The following is a 17,800-nucleotide window of genomic DNA, read 5'->3' on the forward strand; positions in this document are numbered from 1 at the left end:
CCCCGGAGAAGGTCGTTGACGTTGTTGTGTTCCGTTTTTTGTTATTTATTTTATTTGTTATTCTTTTGTTATCGTTAGTGTTATTGTTAATAATACCATATCGTTATTTTCATTGTTATTGTTATCATTACCATTATCATTGTTTTCATTATTTATCATCGTCATTATCATTGTTATCATTCTCGTGTTATTCATCATTGTTATTTTCATTATTATTATTCATTATCATGATTATAATTATCATTATCACTATTATCGTTGTTATTCATATTATTTCCATTTTTTTCTCTTGTTTTTCGTCGCCACTTTGTTTTATCTTACTTAAGACGATGGGCCTGTCCTTGCCATAGTTGCCATAACGTTCTGTGATCCGTCCTTGCCACTCCATGTGAGAATTTCCAAAGCCAAGATGCATTGTGAAAACGTCTTGGGAAACAGTAGATTGGTGTAGATTATAAAGTCTAAATTATGAAAGTGTTAATCGTAAAATGTGATTCGTTAATTGTAAAAAGCGTAGAACGTAATTTATAAATGGATGGTTGTAAAAAAATAAATATGTGAAATGTAAAGTGTAAAACATAAGATGTGAATAGTTGATTTTAAAAGTGAAAATCATAAATTGTTCATTGTAGTCTGTAAAATCGTAAAGTTTAAACTAGAAATGTGTAAACTGTATATGTAAAGTGTTATTAGTAAAAGTGTGAACTGTAAACTGGAAAAGTGCACAATGTAAAAGTGTAAACCGTAAATCGGGAATTGTAAATTGTAAAAGCTTAAAAAATAACTCGTAAAGTGTAAATTGTAAAAGCTTAAAAAATAACTCGTAAAGTGTAAATTGTAATAGTGTAAAGTATTAATTGTAAAAGTGTAAACGTGAGGCTACACAGTATAGCTACAAACACCATGGTGCATTGTGGTGATTGTAGGCGTCGAAGAGGAATGTAGGTCTGTATTGAGGTGATGAGGGAGCGAGAATAGCAAAGGTGCCTCTCTCTCTCTCTCTCTCTCTCTCTCTCTCTCTCTCTCTCTCTCTCTCTCTCTCTCTCTCTCTCTCTCTCTCTCTCTCTCTCTCTCTCCTTCCTTTCGCTCTCCGTATCTATTCTCTGTCTTTTTCTTTTTTTTCTTTTCTCTCACTTACGCACTTATATACTCTTTCTAAATTATAGATGGCAGTTGTCATGAATGGTGGGTTTTATGCCGTAGAGTTTTGTCTCTACCCCCCCCCCCCCTCTCTCTCTCTCTCTCTCTCTCTCTCTCTCTCTCTCTCTCTCTCTCTCTCTCTCTCTCTCTCTCTCCTCTCTCTCTCCTCTCCCTCTCCCTCTATCCCTCTCCCTCTCCCTCCCTATCCCTCTCACTTCCCCCTTTCCCTCTCTTCCCCCTTTCCCACTCACCTCTCTCTCTCTCTCTCTCTCTCTCTCTCTCTCTCTCTCTCTCTCTCTCTCTCTCATTTTCCCTCCATTTAGCCTGTCAGTCGAAATTGTTTGTGACCCGCGTTGCTTAACAGAACACTCGAGACGGAGGCGTTCAGAGGAAGCCCTTAGATAAATAATGTCCGGTGGAAGGGGTTGCCGCACGCCATTTTTTTTAAAGTGCGGAGTCTTCTTTGTTTTTTGTGTTCTGTGTGTGTGTGTGTGTGTGTGTGTTTGGTAATTTTTTTTTTTTTTTTTTTTGTGGGGGGGTGTTGTGTGTATGTTTTTAATTGATATTGATTTTTTTGTTTGTGTGTGGGTTTTTTTTATTGATCTTGTGTGTGTGTGTGTGTGGGTTTTTTGAGGTTGGGATGGGTCGGTTTATTGGAAGAAAGAAAAAAACAAAGATAGTGAAATTCGTATCGTGGAAAAAATCGCATATTCTTTTTTTTTTATTACATATTTTCATTATCGGTCGTTTATCAGGTAAATGATATCAATGTGTTATCGGAACGACTCGGTTATCTTTTAATTGCTCGCTGTCTAGGTTGGTTCAGATATGCGGTCGTATTTTTTGTGTTTTTGTTTGTTTTTCTGATATAAAGTGATATGCGGTCGTATTTTGTTTTTGTTTTTTGTTTGGTTTTGCGATGTAGTTACATATATCCGGCCCCAAAAATGTATTGTTTATTCTGCCTTGTTGATAATGGGTTGTTTGTTTTCCGATGTTGCCCGAACATGATCGGACATGTTATTTATCTTGTTTATTTTAGAATGCCAGACACTTCCTCCTTCAACTAAAACGTTGATGGAATAACGATAAACAAAAATACGAGCCAGTGTTGGAAATCGTCTTTTTGGACACCAGAGTTCGTTTTCTTGCAATTATGGACCGTATGAACTCCTCCCTTGCGGTTCATCGGGTGCAGAGGGTGCCATTATGGGGGGGGACGGGCCTCGAAGGATGCCACTCGCCGGGTGCCACGAGATCGGTGCCGGAGGAGAAGAGAGGGGAGGGGGGGAGAGGAGGGGTCGCGGGGTCGTGGCTCATTTGAGGAGTTCACTTTTTCCCTTTACAAATGGTGATGCAACTCCGCGCGTGGCTCTCCGTGTAGTAATTATCTGTATTAAATGACTACGGTATGCATGTTCGTAGCGCGCCTTGGGGATCCAGGGGCTGAGGGATGTGTTCTGAGGGTGAGGGGGAGGGAGAGAGGGCGAGGGGAAGGGAGAGGTGGAGGGAGGTAAAGGGAGAGGGGGAGAGGGGAAGGAGGGAGGGAGAGGGAGAGGGGGAGAAGGGGAAGGGAAGGGAGAGGGGGAAGAGAGAGGGAAGGAGTGGGAGGGAGAAAGAGAGAGAGAGAGAAGTAGAAAAAGAGTGTGAGAGAGAGAGAGTAAAAAAGAGAGTGTGAGAAAGAGAGTAAAAAAAGAGAGAGTGTGTGAGAAAGAGAGAGAGAGAGAGAGCACCCTCGTCTTATCTCGCCTCTGCATCCGCTCTGTAGCAACAACTTGGTGCTAAGGTTCTCTAGGGGCGTCGTGGAGGGGGGTGGGGGGGGAGAGAGGAAGTGGGGGGGGTGAAGGTCCTTTTGACATCGGGGGTTTTCACGTGGAAATAGTTCACGCGGGAGGGAGGAGGGGGGAGGGAGTGAAGGGGAGGTGGAGGAGTGGGATGGAGGGAGGAGGAGGAACGGTGGGGTGGAAGGAGGGAGGATAATGTGGAAGTGGAAGTAATAGATGGAGCAGAGGGAAGTGGACGTGGAGGGAGGGGGAGGGAGTGAAGGGGAGGTGGAGGAGTGGGATGGAGGGAGGAGGAGGAACGGTGGGGTGGAAGGAGGGAGGATAATGTGGAAGTGGGATGGAGAGAGGGAAGTGGACGTGGAGGGACGGGGATGGATGGAGGGAGAAGGAGGTGGAGTGAGGAGGAGGAACGGTGGGGTGGAAGGAGGGAGGGAGATATGGAAGAGTGGTGTGGAGAGAGGGAGGGAGAGAGAGGGAAGTGGGACGTGGAGGGCGGGGATGGAGGGAGAGGAGGGAGTGAAGGGGAGGTGGATGATGACGGGGATGGAGGGAGGAGGGGAGGGAGGAGGTGGAGGAGTGGGAGGGAGGGAGGGAGGGAGGGAGGGAGTGGAGGAGGGAGGGTAGGGGTTTGAGGGTCATTGTATGTGTTGACGGGAAGGATATTTTTCCGTGTTTCTGTTTGTCTGTTTGTCTCACTGTAGTTATTTACTCTATTAAAGTGAAATATGCGTTATGTTATGTGAAACGGGAATATAGTCTCCTCAGTGTTAAAGGTCTTCCTCGAAGTGTTAACATGCCTACGTAGTGGCGTTGAGGTAGTAGAGAGAGAGAGAGAGAGAGAGAGAGAGAGAGAGAGAGAGAGAGAGAGAGAGAGAGAGAGAGAGAGAGAGAGAGAGAGAGAGAGATTAATAAACAATTGAATAAAAATAGACAATACATATATATATTAATAAACAATGAATAATTAGAAAGAAAGAAGAATATAGAAAAATAAGATGAACCAAATAATACAGATACAAGGAACCCGGTACCGCTAACGAACAGACAAACACACAAACAAACCGAATATTGGAGACACACAGTCCGCCTTCGACCTCTCTTTTACAAGGCTTCCCTCCGTTCACGCCTTCCTCGGGACTGACCTCAGCCCATTCCTAATTTCTTCCCATTCCCATTCCTGGAACCGACGGCGAACGTGCGGCTTGTCGTGTGGTGCTCGTCCGGCCGTTCAGAATTTCGGTAGGCCTATGAGTTCGTGCGTAGGCCTACTGTAAGGGTTATTAGGATTGTTTCGTGGTGTGTTTGTGTTTGGGTGATTATTGTTATTGTTGTTTTTGTTGGTATTTTTTTGTAGTTTGGATTGATATGGGTATTTTTGCTCTTGTTTTTAGTGTAGTTTTCTTTGGTTTGGTCATTTTTGTTGTTTTGGGGGGTTGGTTGTTTTGTATTTTTCTTTGTATTTTCTCTCTTTTTTGGGTTGATTGTATTTTGTAGTGTTCTTTGTTTTGGAGTATTTTTTGCTTTTTTTATTGTGATTTACATTTTGGCATTTTTTGTGTATATACGTATATATATATATATTTCGGTTCTTTGTGACTTGTAGTTATTGTTTATTGAGATTTTATTTTAATTATTGTTTATTGTGATTTGCTTTCGTAATTCGGTATTATAACCTGTTTTGGGTTATTTTTTGTTGTAATTTCTTATGATTAGTATATTTTGTTGTATGATTAGTTGTGGTTGTCACTGTGTTATTTTAGTTATTGATGTTGTAATTTTTATGGATGTTTTTGTCTTGATTTCTTGTGAGTTGTTTGAGTTTATTAAATTTATTTTCTTGATTACTTTGCAATTAATGAGGTGAAGTGAACTTGGAATTGATTATTATTCATTTCTTCTCTCTTGGGAGGAGGGTTATTGGCAAGGAGTTGGTTTCTATTATCGTGTCTTGTTATCTACGCATGTCAGGTCTCTCTATCTATCTGTCTGTCTTACACACACTCTCTCTCTTTCTATTTTCCTCTCCTCCTCTCCCTCTCCCTTTCGTCACTCAGAAGACCTCCTCCCTGCCCCCCCCCCCCCCTCTCTCTCTCTCTCTCTCTCTCTCTCTCTCTCTCTCTCTCTCTCTCTCTCTCTCTCTCTCTCTCTCTCTCTCTCTCTCTCTCTCCCTCCCTCTCCCTCTCTCCCTCCCTACCCACACTTCTATTGCGTGCTGCCCCATCCGGAAATGCGGACCCACCCCTCCCCTCCCTCCCCCCCTTTCTCGAAAACAACATTTCCGTTTCCGAAATCCTTTATAAATGCTGTTGTCGAGGTGCAGCTTATTAAATAAAAAAAATAAAATATGTCGATCCCGAGAAATGATTATGATTCTTTTTGTCTTTGTTTCGGCGATAATTATTTCCTTTTTTTCTATTTTTTTATTTTTCCTTTTAAAGATTTATGTTGTTGGTATCGGAGAAATGGTTAATTTTTTAATATGATTTTAAAGGGGAATGTGGTTTCGAGGTGAATATGTATGAACATGTATACATACATACATATTGAGAGAGAATGAGAGAGAGAGAGAGAGAGAGAGAGAGAGAGAGAGAGAGAGAAAGAGAGAGATAGTATACATAACAACAATATACATACATAATTTTTCTCAAATACATAACCATTCTTTGCATAAGGTCAAATAAAACGATAAAACGAAATAAAACACAAAAAAACGAGAGTATGTGCGCGGGTTTTCTTATAAGAGAGTCCAAGACGAAGGTGGAGATGGTTGTCGCGACCTCGTTTCGGATGACGTCACCACACCAAGGCACTCCGCTGAGGGTGATGTCATTGGGGGGGGGGAGAGGAGGAGGGGGGGAGGGAATAGAAAGAGAGAGGGAAAGAGAGAGAGGGGGGGATAGGAAGGGGGAGGGAAGGTGGACATAAAGCGAGAGGAAGAGGGATGAAAAAAAAAATGCGAATAGAAAGAGAGAGGGTGAGGAGGAGGGAGAGAGGGAGAGGGGGAGGCCAGCAGGGTACAAGGGCCAGGAATAGTGGCACACTCACTTCTCAGGCCCGCGAAAGTCTGCCCCCCCCTTCCCCTCTTCCTCCCTCCCTCCCTCTGTCCGTCCCCGGTCCCTATCCCTCCCTCCCCCCCCCTTCCTTCGCACCTGCTGCCTTACCTGACCAGTTTGCTTCCGAATTGGCCTGTTTGGGAAGAATTAATGAGGTGGTTGGGTTGTTGGATTCAGTAAAAAGGTGATCGGGTTGTTTGGATAAAATTATTAGGTGGTCGGGTTGTTTAGTTTCATGTTCTTGGGTAGTTCTTGAAATATTTTTACTTTTACTTTTCTATTTCGTCTTCCTCTTATCCTTTTTCATCTTCCTTTTCTCCTTCTTCTCCTTCAACTTGTTCTTTTTCTTATTGGGATCGATTACAATTATATAGGGAATTTTTTGTTCTTGTCGGTATCGGAAAAGTATGAAAATATTCTTGTTCTCCTTTTTTGGTTACTTGGGAAAGAGTTTTGTGCATCGACATTGTCCTGTGTCCGTGCCGTCATTTATTTATTTATTTATTTATTTATTATGTTTTTATTATTTTTTATTGAATTTATACTCTTTGTTTTCTTATGAATTTATTGACTTTCATTTTTTCGTTCTCGGAAAATGATTGAAAACGGCTCATTTTACCCTAATGTTTCTTCAAAGAGGTAATGAATTTAATTTGTTCTTGTGGTCTCTTAGATTTTTGATGACCACCTTCATTATTTTATTTATTCATTTATTTATTATTATGTTTAAAGGGGTTTCTTTCATATATATATTTTTTAGTCATTAACTTATAAAGTAAGTTCGCCAGATCTCGTAAGAAATATTGTAATCATATTTATTATTATGGTGTAGCTGATGACAAATACTGTTACTACCGCATAATAATCATTATTAATATAATTTCCATCGTAATCATCATCATCAACTTATTTTCTCCACTATAATTCTTATTATGTCAACGATATTAAAACATATTTTCTTTAGTGTCCTTGCCATAGTTACAAGCAAACGCCCCCTCCTCCAAATTAAGGAAGAAAGCAAAAAATGAAAGAAGAATGAAATGAAAAAAAATAGATAAATTAAGAGAGTAAGAAAACACAATGAAGATATCAAGAAAAGAAAGAGAAAAATATGTGAAAAAGAAAGAAAGAAGAGAAAAAAAACACCAAGGAAAGAAAGTCATAAAAGAGAAGAAATCACTAAAAGAAAGAAGTGAAAGAAACCACAAAAGATAAAGACAGAAAAGAAAGAAAACTTAAAAAAAAAGAAAAATAAAAAATTCCGCTAAAGAAAGAAAGACAGCAACAGACAGCTCTGTAGTGTGACCTAGACAGCTATTTGGGAAAGGGCCGTCGGAGGTATCGTGCCGAAGTCCCGCCCCAAATAGCCAGGAAAGAGCGGGGGGGTGGAGGGGGGGGCGGTCGATTCCGAGAGGAACATAGCGAGAAAACATAAATATATATAATAATAAAGCATTATAAAGGCAAACAAAGTGGCGATGTTTGTATTTTTTATGGTAGTAACAATAGATACATAATATAATGGGAGGGAGAGAAAGACAAAGAGATTGGGGGGATAGGGAGAAAGAAAAAGGAAGAGAGGGAGGGAGGGAAGAAGGGAGAGGGGGAGAGAGAGAGAAAGTGAATGAAAGTAAGAGGAGGGAATGTAGGGCAGATGGATAGATAGATAGACAGGCAGAGGGGGAAAGGAAGAGAGGGAGAGAAAGTGAATGAAAGTAAGAGGAGGGAATGTAGGACATATGGATAGACAGACAGACATGGATAGACAAATTGACAGACATAAGGATAGATAGATAGAAACAGGCAGGCAGACACAGATGGACAGACACATGGATAGATAGACACGTAGGCAGACAGACAGACAAAGAGAAAATTATCTTTACGTAATTCTTATATAAGATGGAGGAAGAGGAGGAAAATTAAGAGCAAAATTAGCGACATGTCTTCCAAAGGACAATTTTCGTGTAATTTTAGCGGTGTGATACGATTTATCTGTGTGTGTGTTTATGTTGTGTATGTATGGGCGTGTGTGTGTTTGTGTTTCTGCGTGTGTGTGTATGTGTGTCTGCGTGTGTGTGGGTGTGTTTCTGCGTGCGTGCGTGTGTGTGTGTGTGTGTTCTTGCGTGCGTGTGTGTGTGTGTGTATGTATGTGTGTGTGTGTGTGTTCCTGCGTGCGTGTGTATGTGTGTGTGTGTGTTCCTGCGTGCGTGCGTGTGTGTGTGTGTGTGTGTTTTCTATTCTTAGTGCCACGGGGAACTAATGTAGGCAATTAAGATTCTTTTTCTCCTGATTTCTATTTTAACAACACAGCAACGCTTTCGATAATGAATTTGTGTAAGCGCCAAGTCCCCCCCCCTCTCTCTCTCCCTCTCTCTCTCTCTCTCTCTCTCTCTCTCTCTCTCTCTCTCTCTCTCTCTCTCTCTCTCTCTCTCTCTCTCTCTCTCTCTCTCTCTCTCTCTCTCTCGCCCCCTCCCCCTTTCTCTCTCCTTGTCTCTCTCTCTCTCTCTCTCTCTCCCTCTCTCCCTCTCTCCCTCTCTCTCTCTCTCTCTCTCTCTCTCTCTCTCTCTCTCTCTCTCTCTCTCTCTCTCTCTCTCTCTCTCTCTCTCTCTCTTTATATTTATTTTTTTAGTCTTTTCCCTCTTTTCCTCCCTTGTCCTTTCCTTACTCCGCACCTTTCCGTGTCCTGGTAGGACTTTGGTGCTTGCAATGAAAACATTACATATATATATATATACATTTATATATTTATATGTATATATATATATATATATATATATATATATATATATATATATATGTTTTATGTATGTATATATAAGCATTTGATCTACAACTTTTAGATATGCTATCATGACAAAAGAAAAAGACAGAATTAGATCATCGTCACGCTTTTATTTTTAAAAACGTTATCATAGTTATTAAAAAAAAACTATGATACAAAAAAAATCATCAGAACTGGATCACCGACACACAGTTATTAATAACATTTTTATCATCATCCTTCTAACTTTTTTTTTTTCTCTCTCTCTTCTCCCGCAGCTGAACTCTCTAGAGGGCGTCCATAGCGGAGTGCCCACCCGTACCACGCCCACTCTCACGCCCACAACCTTGAGGAACATCGAACAGACCTTTTTGGAGTTGTCGAGCGTTCCTCAGCCCGAAACACACACCAACCAGGCGGGCTTCGTTCCTCCGCTCGTCCAGCCCACAGCCAGTGAGTTTTTTTTTTTTTTTTTTTTTTTTTTTTTTTTTGGTGGGGGGGGGGGGGGGTAGAGGGTTTAAGGGGGTGGGTCGTTTAGTTAGGTTTGGTTGTTTTTGTTTTTGGGTTTTTGTATTCTTTTTTTCTTTTTTTTTCTCTCTCTGGCTTCCCCCTTTCTCTCTCTCTCTCTCTCTCTCTCTCTCTCTCTATATATATATATATATATATATATATATATATATATATATATATATATATATGTATGTATATATGTATGTACACACGTGTGTGTACATGTATATGTACATACACATGCACATGCACAGGTATACATACATACATACTTAAGTTCATATATACATGCATACATACATTTATATATATATATATATATATATATATATATATATATATATATATATATGTATGTATGTATGTATGTATATGCATATATACATATATATATATAATATATATATATATATATATATATATATATATATATATATATATATGCGTACATATTTATGTATGAATACACACACACACACACACACACACACACACACACACACACACACACACACACACACACACACACACACACACACACACACACACACACACGTATGTCTACAAATAACCAAACAAATGCCTTTACATGTTACTTATACAACACGAACACAACGTCATCCAGAGACCCTTCTTCCCCCTCCCTCTCGCCCCCACTATCTTGTCTCCCCATCTATCGCTCTGTCTATCGACGTTTCCTACTTTCCCGCCGCCAGCCCCCGCCCCCCTCTGTCAGCGTTGGTATGTGGCCGTATTTGGTATGAGGCGAGGCGGGTGTGCAACCTCTATGCTGTACCAATACCTGGGGGTTATGTGCACCTCGCCTCTTTGTACCTTCTTCCCTTTTTTGTCGGTCTGTCAGGGCGCTGTATGTCTTCTTCTTGGGCTGGGATATCGTTTTTTTGTTTTGTTTTGTTTATTCTTTCTTTTTTTCTTTTTTCTTTTTCTTTCTTTCTTTCTTTTTTCCCCTTCTTTTTTCTCTTTCCTTTCTTTCTTTCTATTCTTTGTTTCTTTCCCTTTTTCCCCCATTTTTCTTTTTCCTTTCTTTTTTCTTTCTTTTTTTTTTATTTTCCTTTTCTTTTTTTCTATGTAGCTTCTTTTTCTTTTTCTTTTTTTTCTTTCTTTTTCTCTCTCTCTCTCTCTCTCTCTCTCTCTCTCTCTCTCTCTCTCTCTCTCTCTCTCTCTCTCTCTCTCTCTCTCTCTCTCACTAATATGTTTATTAAGATAGATAAATAGATAAGCAGATAAATAGACAAATAGGTGTGTATATATATATATATATACATATACATATACATATAGATAAATAAGTATATATATATATGAAATTAGATAGATATTTATATATGTAGACAGATCAGTATAGATACATATATGTAGATAAATAGATAAACAAACAGATAAGTAAATATACTAAAAAGACAATAATAATAAAAATAGATAGATAAATAAATAGAAAAACTAGACATCCAAAACAAGTCTCCCACCCGCCCCTAACCCCCCTCCCCCTTCTTCTTCGCCTCCCACAGGCAGCACCTACATCTCCGTAGACTCCAAGTGCTGGGGCGGCGGAACTCTGACGCAGGTACCGGCGCCCACTTCGTCCTCGTCTTCGTCAGCGTCTTCTGCGTCCTCAGCCACGGGCGTTGTCCAGGTACGCCCTCAGTCGAGTCTCATTTCGACGAACCCGGGGCAGGCGCTGAACATGCCCGCTCAGATCCAGCAGCCGCCCGTCAGGAGGACCGGGGGGCGGCGGCCCGTGAAAGACGAGAAGGTAAATTTCGGAGTAAGTGGTTTGGCAATTTGTATTTATGTTTTTAAGGGTTTTTTCTTTGGCTGTTTGTATTTATTTTTTTAAGGTTTTTTTCTTTTGGCTGTTCGTATTTTTTTAAGGGTTTTTTCTTTGGCTGTTCGTATTTTTTTAAGGGTTTTTCTTTGGCTGTTTGTATTTTTTTTTTTTTTTTTTTTAGTTTTTCTTCTTCTTCTTCTGTCTCAAGGCTGCGTTTTTGTTTTGTTTATTTTTATTTTTTATTTTTTTTTCGTACTTTTGTCTGGTCCGTTTCGTTCTGTTTCTTTTCTTTGTTTTGTCTTTTGTCTCGGTTGTTTTCTTCTCTCTGAGTGTTTTCTTTTCTTTGTTATCTCCGTGTTTTGGAGCGTTTTTCTTTCTTCCCTTCTTTGGTTACTCCCTTACTCCTTCCTCTTTCTCCTCTCCCCCTCTCCTCCTCCTCCCATTCTCCCTCCCCCCTCCTCCTCTTTCCCTCTCCTCTTTCTCTTCCTCCTCCCTTCCCCTCTCGTCCCCCTCCTCCTCCTAACTCCTCTCCCCCCTCTCCTCCTCCCTCTCCCTCCCCCCTCTCCTCCTCTCTCCCCCCCCCCCTTGCCGATAACGAACAAGGAATCAAATATCGTTACAACATTATCCACGATCGTCTTAGTCACGTGTTATGTCATGCGGTGACGTCATCAATCACATGTTTTTGGGGAGATTCCATTTAGGTAGGGAGATCACGTGACCTTATTACCCTTAAATACTTTAAATACACTTAGAAAGGGCGTGGCCATTGGGATATCTAAGTATAAGTGCGGCGGATTAGGATTGTAAGTAATAGGGTGAGAAACGATTTTTACACGTGTTTAAAATAAGTAGAGGAGAGAAAGAGGGAGTGAGAGGAAGGAGGAAGAGGGAAAGAGGGAGCGAGAGGAAGGAGGAAGAGACAGGAAGGAAGAAGAGAGAGAGAGAGAGAGAGGGAGAGAGAGAGAGAGAGAGAGAGAGAGAGAGAGAGAGAGAGGAAGCAGGAAGAGGGAAAGAGGAAGAAGGAAGAGGGAGGGAGGGAGGGACACACAGACGGGTAAGGAGGGACAGACAGACAGACGGACAGAGAGAGAGGGAGGGACGGCGGAAGGGAAGGAGGAAGGGGAGGGAGGGAGGGAAGGTGCGAGACGAGTCTAATGCACATAACTTGTCGCGATTATCGAGGCATTGATAAGCTGGTGCTTGACACAGGTCTGTTGCCGGATGTTTTTTTGTGTGTGTGTTTGAAGAAGAAAATGGAGAGAGAGCGAGAGAGAGAGACAGACAGAGAAAAAGAGGGAGAGGGGCAGAGAGAGAGAGAGAGAGAGAGAGAGAGAGAGAGAGAGAGAGAGAGCGAGAGGGAGAGAGAGAGAGAGAGAGAGAGAGAGAGAGAGAGGACGAGACAGAGACATAGACAGAAAGAGAGAGCGAAAGCGAAAGAGACGAGAAACCGAAAGCGAAAGAGAGATAGAGAGAAGGGGAGAGTGGATGAACCGACAGCGGCCCCCGAGTACACATGTACCCGCACGTTCGAGGTGTGGCTTTATCGACGTAGCGCGCCCGACTGACCTATGGAAACCACCCGCTTCGCACACTATCCACTCGGAATTCGCTACCGTGGCGGCATGGCGGATTGTAGGAGCGGATGTCCAGTTCCGTGAATAATTTTTTCTTTAATAATAATGATAATGATAATAATAATAATAATAATGATAATAATAATGATAGTAATAATAAGGTTTAGAGTTTTTTTTGTAGAAGCGGATTTTCAGTTTCGTGAATTGTTTTTTCTATAATAATAATAATAATAATAATAATAATAATAATAATAATGATGATGATGATAATGATAATAAGGTTTAGAGTTTTTTTTTCAAAGTCGCGGATGTAAATGGGGTGTTTCGATTCCGTCAATGGTTTCTGTAATTAAAGGAAGTGATTAGACATTATTTTTTACTAATATGGATGTTATTGTGCGCTTTGATTTCGTACATGATAATTTAAAAAATAATTAGATTATCTTTAGTCAACATCGTGGATGTGAATGTGCGTTCGATTCTGAAAAATATGCGATTTTCCTTCTTTCCTTTTTTTCTTCTATTCTATATTATTTTATCTTACGTATAGAATATGGAATCTGAACAGGATTTGACTCTGTTTTTGCTATCTTGTTTATCGTATCATTTGCATAAGGGGAAAGGAGTCTCAACAGGTTAACAGTTAACGAGAAACAGGTAACTGGGCAAGCAGCAGTTAGAAGGTACGTGATGAAGGTTTTAATTAATTTAATTAATATTATGCATTTATACAGTAGGTATCCAGCTCAATTTTTCGTTGTTTTCCCCTCGAAAGAAATGTCAGTGATGCTGATGTTAGTAATAATGATGATTTTGATAATAATGGTGACAAGGATAAATAGATAGTACTATTATTACTGCTAATGATAATGGTGATATTATTTTTGATATGTGATACAGTAATGACTGTGATAACAACAATGATAAAAAGAGGAAGAAGAAGAAGAAAACATACAAAGAAGAAGAAGAAAACATACAAAGAAGAAGAAGAAGAAAACATACAAATAATAATAATAAGAAAACATACAGAGAAGAAGAAAAAAAAAACATACAAACATAAATGTCACCAAAATATAACTTGCACAAAAATTGCAATTATTACTGCACACCCCCATGCACTCGGCGCTGATTTGCCTTCGTGTTCGGGCAAATAACTTGACATATCCACTTTATTAGGTCCTTATATATTTACACTTATTCGCATTTGCCCGAATCTCTCTCTGATTGGCGTAGATGAGATTGAACTTGGAAAGAGAGGGAGGGGGAGAGGGGGAGAGGGAGATGGGGAAGGAAGGAAGGAAGGAGAGAGAGGGGGAGGGTGGGAAGGAAGGAAGGTGAGAGAGGGGGAGGGAGGGAGGGAGGAAAGGAGAGAGAGAGAGAGAGAATGAAACACACACACACACACACACACACACACACACACACACACACACACACACACACACACACACACACACACACACACACACACACACACACACACACCCCCCCCCCCCCCCCCCCCCACACACACACCCCCACACCCCCACACACACACACAACACCCCCCCCTACACACACATACATAGAGAAATAAGGAGTAGCTTCTTTCGTTAATTTTCTCAAGCGATGTTCGAACCTTCTCTAGCTTAAGTACACGTGCACCGACGTCGCTCCCGTTCCCTCCCGTTCGCTCCCGTTCTTTGACTCTCGTGTTACGTTCGTCCTGGTGAGGGTGGTGTGGTTGCTCCCTTTGGTTGCTCCTGAAGGGCAGTGTGGTGTGGGTTGGGTTCGTGTTTGGGTCATGGGGGGAAACTTTTTTTCTTTATTTTCTTTCTCTCTCTCTCTCTCTCTCTCTCTCTCTCTCTCTCTCTCTCTCTCTCTCTCTCTCTCTCTCTCTCTCTCTCTCTCTCTCTCTCTCTCTCTCTCTCTCATTCTTTCGTTCTTTCTTTCTTTCCTTCCTCTCTCTCTCTCTCTCTCTCTCTCTCTCTCTCTCTCTCTCTCTCTCTCTCTCTCTCTCTCTCTCTCTCTCTCTCTCTCTCTCTCTCTCTTTCTCTCTGTGTCATTCTCTCTCTCTGTATCATTATCGTTATTATTATTACTATTTTCTCTTCATCATCGATTTCCTTATGAGAGAGAGAGAGAGAGAGAGAGAGAGAGAGAGAGAGAGAGAGAGGTAAGAAGGTAGGTTTGTAAACATACATGCATGTCAGTCACCCCGTTCTCTCACCAACGTTTTGGTATTCCACTATCCTTGAGAAACGTTTTAGCAGTTGAAAAAAAAAACGTTTTGCTCAAGCAATGTAAACTCCAACCACCGTTATTTGAAGACAGGGGAGGGAGAAGGGGGAGACCTAAAGAGGGGACAGGGGGTAGAGGGGAGGGAGGGGGGGGGGGGAGTGCCCCTAATTTGTCGATAGAATAATGGTATCGTAGCCTAGATAATACCTACGTCTCTGCTTCCTGGATAGTGTTGGTATGAGGAAGATCCCTCGAAGGTGTGTTTGTGTGTGCGTGTGTGTGTGTGTGTGTGTGTGTTTCAGTACATGTTTGCGAGTGTGCAAAGGCTGTCGTGGAGGAAGTGGATGGAAAGAAGAGATAGAGAAGGAGAAGGAAATGGGGGAAAATGAGGATAAGAAGGAGGAAGAGAAGGAAGCGAAGGAGGAGGAGGAGCAACAGATGGAGAAGCAAGAGGGATTAGCGTGAGGGGGTAGGGGCATGGGCATGGGGAGGGTAGGTATTGCTCAGGGGAGTGGAGGGGGGTGGGGGAGCTTTCAGGAGGAGTGGGGGGAGGGGGCAAGGGAGAAGGGAGGGGAGGGTATCGTTCAGGGGAGGGAGGGAGGGGAGGACAAGACAGGACAGAGGAGGGGGAAGGGAGAAGGGAGGGGAGGGGAGGGGCGAGGGAGGAAGGGAGAGGGGAGGGGAGGGGAAGAGAGGGTATCGTTCAGGGGAGTGGGGGGAGGGGCGAGGGGGGAGGGGAGGGAGGGGTATCTCATGAATCAGTGTCGCCAGCGGGGATGAGTCAGCGAGGGCGTCTGACTCATACTCACGCGGAGAGGCTCTGACTTGACTAATTGACTTTGTTCATCGCGTGAACTTTCGAACGTACTCTTTCTCTCTCTTTCTCTTTCTTTCTCTTTTTCTTTCTTTCTTTCCTCTTTCTCTTTCTTTCTCTCTCGCTCTCTCTCCCTTTCTCTCTCTCTCTCTCTCTCTCTCTCTCTCTCTCTCTCTCTCTCTCTCTCTCTCTCTCTCTCTCTCTCTCTCTCTCTCTCTCTCTCTCTCTCTCTCTCTCTTTCTCTCCGTATCTTTCTCTCTTTCCCTTTCTCATTCTTTTTCTCTTTCTCTTTCTTATCCTCTCTAAGTGTCGTGTCCCTTTTTTTAATTCGTTCGTTTGGGAGCAGTTTGGCGGAAGAAGAAGTCCTTTTTTGAAGGAAAACATGAAGGGGTTTTGTCTCCGTTCCCTGATATTACCCTCGCAACCATCCCCCCCTTCCCCCCTTCCCCCCTTCCCCCTTCTTCCCTACCCCCAGTCTCGTCCTTCCTTCCTCCGTATCCTCCTACCCTGTACCCTTGCCCTGTGAACCCCCCTCCCCCTCTCCTCCTCGCCCCCCTCTGCCTCTCTCCCTCTCCGCCTCTCCCCCTCTCCTACTTCTCCATGTCCCCCTCTCCCTCTCCTCCTCGCCCCCCTCTCCTTCTCCTTCTCCTTGTCCCCCTCTCCTCATCTCCCTCTCCCTCTCACCACGTTGTATCCAGCAATGCACTCGGACTCTGTCGGTCTTCACTTTGCTCTAATCCCTCTCCCTCTCCTCTCCCATTCCTTCCTCTGCCTTTCTTCTCTCTGTGCCTTTCCCTTTTATCTCTCCTTCCTCTCCTTTTCCCTTTTATGTTCTTTTCCTTCTACTTTCCATTTTTACCTTCCCCTCCCTTTCCTTCCTCTGTCTTTCCCTTTCCGTTCTCTCAGCGTTTCCCTCTCCTCTCTTTTTTCCTTTCTCCCCCTTCCTCTCTATTTCCCTTTCATCACCTTTCTCTCATTGTCTTTTTATCTGATTTTATTTCTCCGTCGTTTTATATTGGTTAAAGTTCATACTTGCAATCTGTTCCCCATTTTTTTTCATCTGTTATCTATGTTTGGTTTTCTTCCTCCCACCTCTCGCTATCGGCCCAGCCCTTTTATACCCGATTGCATTGTGTCGAGAGCTCTATTTATATCTGTTCGTAACTCTGTCTCTCTTGAGTTGTGTAACTGATTTCGTGTATTTATATGTGAATATTGTGTGTATGTGTGCGTTTCTGCGTATACATACACATGATGTATGTGTATGTGTATTGTGACTTTTTTAGACAGAGATACATAGATTGAATTGGTAATTTGTAGGTGTCTGTGTAATATGCTCATATGTGTGTGAGTGTTTATTTATCTGTTCGCGTTGGTGTCTATAACATGGACCCAGCGCGTGCAGTTGAGCGCATGGGGAATGAGACAAGCCGAGCTGACCCGCCTCTCTCTCTTTGCAGCTGTCCCTGGAGGAGGAGGAGCGGCGCTCCCTCCGCCGCGAGCGCAACAAGCTGGCTGCCGCCCGGTGTCGGAAGCGGCGGCTGGACCAGACCAACACCCTGCAGGACGAGACGGACGAGCTCGAGGAGAAGAAGAACGGCCTGCAGCAGGAGATCCAGCTCCTGCAGCAGCAGCGTGACGAGCTCGAGTTCCTGCTGGCCACCCACAAGGCCGTGTGCCGCCGCCGCCAGCAGATGGCGTCCACGACGGCCAACAGCCTCACCAGCGGCACCAACACCACGACCGCCGCCGTCGCCGTCAGCGCCTCCGCCGCCCACCAGGCTCGCCTGCTCAAGAAGGAGATGCTGCTGGAGGAGGAGCCCGCGGTCAAGGAGGAGCCCATGGAGCACGAGGAGGACCTGCGGCGCCCCAAGAGCGAGGGCAGCCTCAACCGGCCCAGCCGACCCACCAGCCTCAACGTGGCGCCCGTGGCCCTCCGCCCGCCCAGCGTGGCCGACCTGGGCGTGCCCATCGAGACGCCCTCGGCGGGGCTGCGCGGCCTCAACTTCGAGTCCATGATGGAGGGCGGCACCGGCCTCACGCCCGTCACCAGCGGCACGGGCCTCACGCCCCTGCACACGGGGCTGACGCCGCTGAGCACGCCCGTGGTGTCGGCGCCCGCCGTGTCCAGCGCGTCCAACAACTGCGGCTC

General features: G+C 43.4%; 2 protein-coding genes across 7 annotated transcripts in view; both read left to right on the top strand.

The window, feature by feature from the left end:
• Positions 1-17,800, top strand: part of CysRS (cysteine--tRNA ligase, cytoplasmic) — a 107,057-nt gene that overhangs the window by 38,912 nt on the left and 50,345 nt on the right. The window lies entirely within an intron of this gene.
• Positions 1-17,800, top strand: part of LOC113812911 (transcription factor kayak) — a 30,202-nt gene that overhangs the window by 10,904 nt on the left and 1,498 nt on the right. For 2 of the 6 annotated variants that reach the window (XM_070141911.1, XM_070141915.1), the window contains exons 2-4: positions 9,017-9,191; positions 10,778-11,034; positions 17,109-17,800. The exon at positions 17,109-17,800 is cut by the window's right edge and continues 1,498 nt beyond it. In XM_070141911.1, the coding sequence (XP_069998012.1) occupies positions 9,017-9,191; positions 10,778-11,034; positions 17,109-17,800 (1,124 nt within the window). The remainder of the gene's footprint in view (positions 1-9,016; positions 9,192-10,777; positions 11,035-17,108) is intronic. The other 4 variants (XM_070141912.1, XM_070141916.1, XM_070141914.1 and 1 more) reach the window with 2 other exon arrangements.

Source organism: Penaeus vannamei, chromosome 28 (assembly GCF_042767895.1).
Source record: "Penaeus vannamei isolate JL-2024 chromosome 28, ASM4276789v1, whole genome shotgun sequence".
In the NCBI taxonomy this organism is placed as follows: Eukaryota; Metazoa; Arthropoda; class Malacostraca; order Decapoda; family Penaeidae; genus Penaeus; species Penaeus vannamei.